Below are 6,599 nucleotides of genomic sequence, written 5' to 3'. Positions count from 1 at the left end.
CACCCAAACCAACCAATTTCTTACCTTGCTTCCTCTTCCATTCCTGACAATCCTTGAGGGCCTGACAAGAAAATGGCCTCGAGACATTTCAATGTAGAAATATTATTAGAGTGCTACCAATGGGTAGTTTCTCTACATAAGTGTATCACTTTATTATGACCTTAGACCAAATTTACTGGAAGTATTTTTATGTAAATACAGTATATATAATACATAATTAAATAAATTAAAAAAAAAACTTTCGCAATTTCATTTATTTTTTTATTTTACAGGATTAATTTCCTTATTTTAGTTTTATCATGTGTTATTAATCCTGATATATATTTTTATTATTCTTATCTTTATTTGTTACTAATATTTTATTTCAACTCCATTTTCTCTTAATTTGCTCTACTGCTGGTTTTTATATAATTTTCTATATGACCTAGCTTTGGTTTAATAGTGGTGCATCAAAAAAAAAAAAAAAAAGATTTTTTTATATTATATTTGAGGTATTACATAGATTGTACATACAGTAGACTGATGATATGAAAAAGTTATAAAAAATTTTAATTGATTTTTTTTTTAGAAAAGGAAAATGGTCTGGGTGCGGTCACTAAGGAAAATAAAAATAATATTTACTTCTTTCTTTTTTTCTCTCAATTTTATTTTTTCTTATTTTTATTTTCTTTAGTTTACTTTGCACATTTTTATATAAATTTTCATATAGTTTAAATAATTTTAGCCGTACCTTTGTTTATTTTTCTTTCATGCCATCTATTTTCTTACTTTGTTACATTATTTTAGTTGTTTGTATCTTTTTAAGCCCTGATTAAGCACTGCTAAGCGGGTTGAAATGTTGGCTCACAATAGTTTAATTACTCTTTGAGCTATTATGATCGCACTCTTCCTTTTATATATAACAACTGGTCAATCAATCAACTATCTTCCATAACAATTTTTTTTTTTCTGTTACAATGAAAATTGAGTGTTTAAGGGTTCGTTAAGGATTATTAACTTTCCTAGAATTCAACATTTTAACAAAAGATAAAGTACTATGGAATGAGGTCACAGAAGATTGGACGCTTTTGGCTATTTCCGATTTCCCAGTCACTTTTAGGTAGTTGCATGAAAAATGTTTGCCCCTTTAGTTAATTATCAAATTCTTTCAAAGCCCATATTTAAACATTTTACATTACTATTAACAACGACAGACGTTAAATTATTTGAAATAAAATTAAAAGTATATTAAAGAGAGATTTTTAAGAAATTCCTCTTATAGGCCGTCAGGCTATCTCAGTGAGTATAAGACCTAGATGAAATTGATAAAAACCATTTAATTGTACATAGAAATGCTGAATTTAATCAAAATTATTAGTCCTTTTTGAGGAAATAAAACAAAATGTAAAAAATCAATTCTATAAAGTGGAAAAAGTTTCTGTCAGATCTGAGGCAGATAACCGTCTGAAATATGTAATTTCAGTTTTGAAAGACTTTTTGTATTAGTGCTTGACTGATAACACACAGACTATTTTGCTAGACTTGATTATTTAGACTAAAGTGACCTCAAAATACATATTTACTTCAAAAACTCGAGTTAGAAATTTTTCATGCTGTAATACTTTCCCTTACTATATATTCCATACATAGGTAAATGGAAGTAATATGTACTTATAAAGATATACTTTTTCTTTATTTTCATAAAATTGTCATGTTCTGAGAAGTGTTTTTTTCCAGCATCTCTTCAACAATAATTAATCCAGTGGGCTTATTTTTATCTATCTATTAATAATAGGAGTTCTTACAGGTCATTGCAGACTTAAAAGACATCTTAAGATATGTGGAGTAGTCCATGATGAAACCCGCTGCTTATACAGACGCCCCAGAGACTGGCTTACATTACATAGCAGATTGTGGTAGGTATGCGTCACTAAGATACAGGCTTTTAGGCTCTGATAGAATCACAGGAAATGAGGCTTCCTCTATAGATTGGGAGTCCCTTTTGAATTTCATTAGAGAATCAAAAAGGTTCGATATAGAGGAATAAGATATATTAAAGAGCCATTCCATTGGGTTGTCTTGGGGAAGGCAAAAAGGACCAATAGGCCCACTTGCCGGACTTGTTCCCTCCACCATTACAAGTACCAGTATCAGTACACATGAAAAAACATATGCTTGCAATCAGCAGAAAGGTAGGGGGGTCATGGTTTTTTTCCACTTTGTATCAGTCTATATTTTTCCTTTAGATATTAATAATTTTTTTTTAATATTAGGTAGGTAGATATGAAATGTCAGATTTTTAAGAGAATATATAAACCAGCATATCCTTTTACACAATCATTTAATCAAAATATGTTCTATTCGCTACAATACACTTTTCCCAGCAGTAATTTAAAACATAGGTATCTTAAAAAAATTCTGATCTTTTTGAATCAATAAATTCAGATATCAAATTTTTCAGACTGTCTTCATTTTTATACTGTTTAGTCTGTAAAAGCATATCGTGGTCATTTGGATCTTGCTCGCAGTTGTTTTTGTAGTGAAAAATCACCAAACCAACTTTCCGATCTTTAACAATATTCTCCCCAAATGCCTGGCTTATATTTCGAGCAGCATTATTTATTACAAAGTTTATACTCATACAAAAAAATTACACAAATCGCACTAGTATTTCCAAAGTGACACAACTCAAAAATCGGTGTTTTTGAGTTATGACTATGAAAGAAATTGGTAAATATATCTTTATGAATCATCAAAACTGTATCAACCTAGCTTCAGAGCTTGTCCGCCAGAGGGCACTTGTGTCACTCTTGCTGCCTTGATGCTATTCCCCCTCCATTGGCAAGAGTGTCACATTTCCAGAAATGTAAGTTTTAGACTTATGTCACTTTAGAAATACTAGTGCGAAATATTGGTAAAATTAACATCGGTAAAAAATTCAAATGAAATAACAAAAAAGAACACTTACGAGAAAATCACCTTTGTTGAAATGTGACTCAGGTGATGGACAGTATGACTATAAACAAGGTTATGCCAAAAAACAAAAGCATAAGGAAAACAGGAAGAGAAATATTTGCACATAAAAAAATCTGACATTTCATATGCACCAAACTAATATTTTGTATTTATCAATTATTTAGTACTGCCAATAATGAGAACTGGTTACTTACGTCAACTAAAAGTTATTAAAGATATTTTAGAGCAATATTTTGTAAACATTCAATTGTACCTTGATATACTGAGTTTAATCAAAATTGTTTGAGCCGTAATTAAGAAAATTGAAAAAAATAAGAAAAATCATTTGTATAGTGGAAGCCAGTAGATTTTATTGAGAAAGTAGCTGTCGAACCCCAAGCTTACACACCCCCCCCCCCCTCAATATGTAATTAGAGTTTCATACTACTTTTCGTTTTTGGGCTAGGCTGACTATTTTGTGAGACTTGGCTATTTTGACTCAGGGGACGTCAAAACATCTATTTCCATCGAAAACTTGAGTTTGAAATTTTTCATGATCGAAATACTTTCCTTGCTATATGTTCCATATACATAGGTAAGTGAAAGTAATGAAGATATAATTTTTCTTAAAATTATAACTTTCTGATTTTTTTTTTCATCAACCCCTCAATCATAATTAATCAAGTGCGTTTTTTAATTATTTTTTTTAATGATTAAAGTATTTTTTATTATTGCTATAGAAGAAAAAAGGTAAAAATTGATCAATAAGAAAAAGACAATTATCAAAGTAACATATGTAATATATTCTGTAAGTTATGTGAAGCTACAGAAAAATTAAGTAATCAGTATTTGTTTAAATTGTGTTAAAAAATAAATTAACTAAATCTCTAATATCAACTAATAAACCTGTAAATATTTTAATGTATATCGTAAACAATGTAACTTTACATTAGATAAGTATAGATAAGTTCAACCATGTAAAATAAATAAATAAAAACATAGATCTCAAAAATGCTTTCTTACAATTGATTAAACATGACTAAAAGTGTTTTGTTTTTTCTCACATTGAAAAAAATGAATAAAAATTAACCCACACTGATCTAATGTGCTCAGTAATCATGTAGTTTGTACATCTATAATAAAATATTTTAGTCTAAGGTAGTATAATAAATAATATTGTAAAATTATTAACGACTATTTCCAGAATAGTAATTATAAATAAAACAGAAAGACGTTACTGAGATTGATTGTTTTCAAATTCAAAAGCTATTTTAAGTATCAATAATATTAGCATAGTCTCAAGAAGCTATGATGGAACCAAAATTCAACAATAATCTTGTACAGTATCTATAAATTATAACATTATAAATAAACATTTTTCTAAAACTACTGCCAGAATTAAAGCTTCATATAATCCTGATTTTCTAATGTTTATACAGTTAAAAATAACATAGATAATGCACATTTATATCGATGAATAGATCACTGGGACACTACGTAAATATATTATTTTTTTTTATAGTTAAGAAAAAGAGTTTGCATATGTACAATTACTATCTGTATAATCCGTAAAATTAAAAAAAAAGAGAGCGAGAGAAATAACATTAACTTATTAAAATAACAATATATATATAATTCAGATAAGAAGCCTACTGACTGTTGGGTGTGTCTATTAAAAGCTGTAACTATCCTATGTCATGAACATAATACATAATCTTAAACTGAAAAAAAACTGATAACAAAAAAAAAAGATGGATAAACTTCACAGAAATAGTAATATTTCAGAAAAAACAAAACAAAAGCAGAATACAGTAGCTATAAGTATCAACGTTGAAAAGAAGTTTTCCAAAAACTTAATAAGACAAAAGAAACTTTTTTTTTGAGTGAAAGGTTAAAATGACAACATTAACATATGTAATTTCATCACAAAAATCTATAAAATGGGCTATGACTAGCATTAATGACATATTACAACCGATCTTCAAAAGTTCCTTAACTACAGCCTAACGATAGCAGAACATTGCTCTTTACCATCAGCGTCAAAGTACGACTTCATAAAAATAAACACAAAACTTCTCACATATTTTTAAAAACATTCTGCACTAGGTTAACCGTACATTTTTAAAATAATTTAACATACAAATGTAACATTTTGTACTCGTTTCGTGCGCATGGTGTACTTTAATTCTGTTACTTTATTCCATATTTTTATTTTACTTCTTAATTGATGGAAAAATATATCGATAATACATGATTACATTTCTCTCATCTAAACGATGAAAATATGAGCGAACAAAACAAAGATTAAGAATATAATATGTATGAAAAATATTTATTTACACAATTATAACAATTTTTTCTCTTTTAAAATAATTAACCACAAAAAAATATTCGACTTAACAATTTACAATTAAAAACAATATAGTACTTTTAAAATCTTTAGAAATATAAATTATATTTATATATTTATATATTAAAACTATGTACAATTTTTTAATATTTAATAATCAATAATGATTCTCATAATGCTTTCGGAAGACACTGAAAGCAACATTTTTATCTACATGAGAATTAACAAAAACTAAAACATTTAAGCTCGAAGAGAGAAATTAGCAATACAATATATACATTTTGTTGCTCTGTGATCAACGTTGTAATAATATTGGTTTGACCAAATTTAAAATAATTACATAAAACACTCATAATCTTAATCATATGAGAAAAATACCTACAAAATATAATAAATATATAAAACATGACACAAATGATTTGTACCTTATAAATATCAACAACTTTTCTTCTTTTTTTTTGTTTTAGTTTTTTTTTTATGTACAATATACATATCAATAAATACTAAATACAATGAAACAATTAAAAAAAAAACCTGGGGTTTACTGGGAAAGAGATTACATAATATATATGTATATGTACATGTTTATAATGCAACTAACTGCATTGAGTGGTAACAACAGGTTATAGGAGAAGCCAGTCTCATGACGCCAACAAGGGAGGCTTTTTGCGCTGCCTTCGCCCGGGCTCGAGAAGGTAAGAGAGGTCCAGGGGTGCCTTAGACGGAAGCCGACTCAGCAGCTTCAGGAGGAACCCATTCAGTCGACTTTTCTGTTTCTCTCTCTAAAAAAAATTATAAATCATATTAAATAAAAAATACATAAATTGCTGAAAAATAACAAATCATATTGTAAAATAGATTAAATTAAATGAATTTTTGAAATATTCTCAACTGGTGGTCTATTAACTTTAACCCTATGGATTCACAAATAATAACTATGAGGTTCATACATTATAGTATTTTAAACACTTTTTTTGTATAGAAACTACAAATTTATGCCAAATTTGAATTTTTTATCATTTAAAATTAAAAATATTTTTAATAAACAACTCAGATTCATCCTTTATCCTTTTTTTTATTCATCCTTTATTTGTATGTTTATCCTTTACAATTTGAGCAACAATTTACTACTAATGGTACTACATTAAACAAACAGTTGTATAATTTTTAAGATGAGTGTTGGTCCCCCTTTAGATAGAAAGGGATATATAACACTCCTCGTTATATTGTTATATAACACTCCTAGTTATATTGTTATATAACACTCCTAGTTATATTGTTATATAACACTCCTAGTTATATTGTTATATAACAC

At 27.7% G+C, this 6,599-nt stretch overlaps 1 protein-coding gene across 8 annotated transcripts in view; it reads right to left on the bottom strand.

Moving 5' to 3' along the window:
- Nucleotides 1-3,750: 3,750 nt before the first annotated feature.
- LOC106685103 (histone-lysine N-methyltransferase ash1) overlaps nt 3,751-6,599 on the bottom strand; it is a 231,029-nt gene continuing 228,180 nt past the window's right edge. For all 8 annotated transcript variants that reach the window (XM_067048452.1, XM_014427606.2, XM_067048454.1 and 5 more), the window contains one exon: nt 3,751-6,066. In XM_067048452.1, the coding sequence (XP_066904553.1) occupies nt 5,926-6,066 (141 nt within the window). In that variant the 3' untranslated portion in view covers nt 3,751-5,925. The remainder of the gene's footprint in view (nt 6,067-6,599) is intronic.

This window comes from Halyomorpha halys, unplaced genomic scaffold, assembly GCF_000696795.3.
Source record: "Halyomorpha halys isolate HHAL.00 unplaced genomic scaffold, Hhal_1.1 Scaffold658.1, whole genome shotgun sequence".
Classification (NCBI taxonomy): domain Eukaryota; kingdom Metazoa; phylum Arthropoda; class Insecta; order Hemiptera; family Pentatomidae; genus Halyomorpha; species Halyomorpha halys.
The sequence above is the reverse complement of the archived record's forward strand: the minus strand, read 5'-3'. Positions and strand labels throughout refer to the sequence as shown.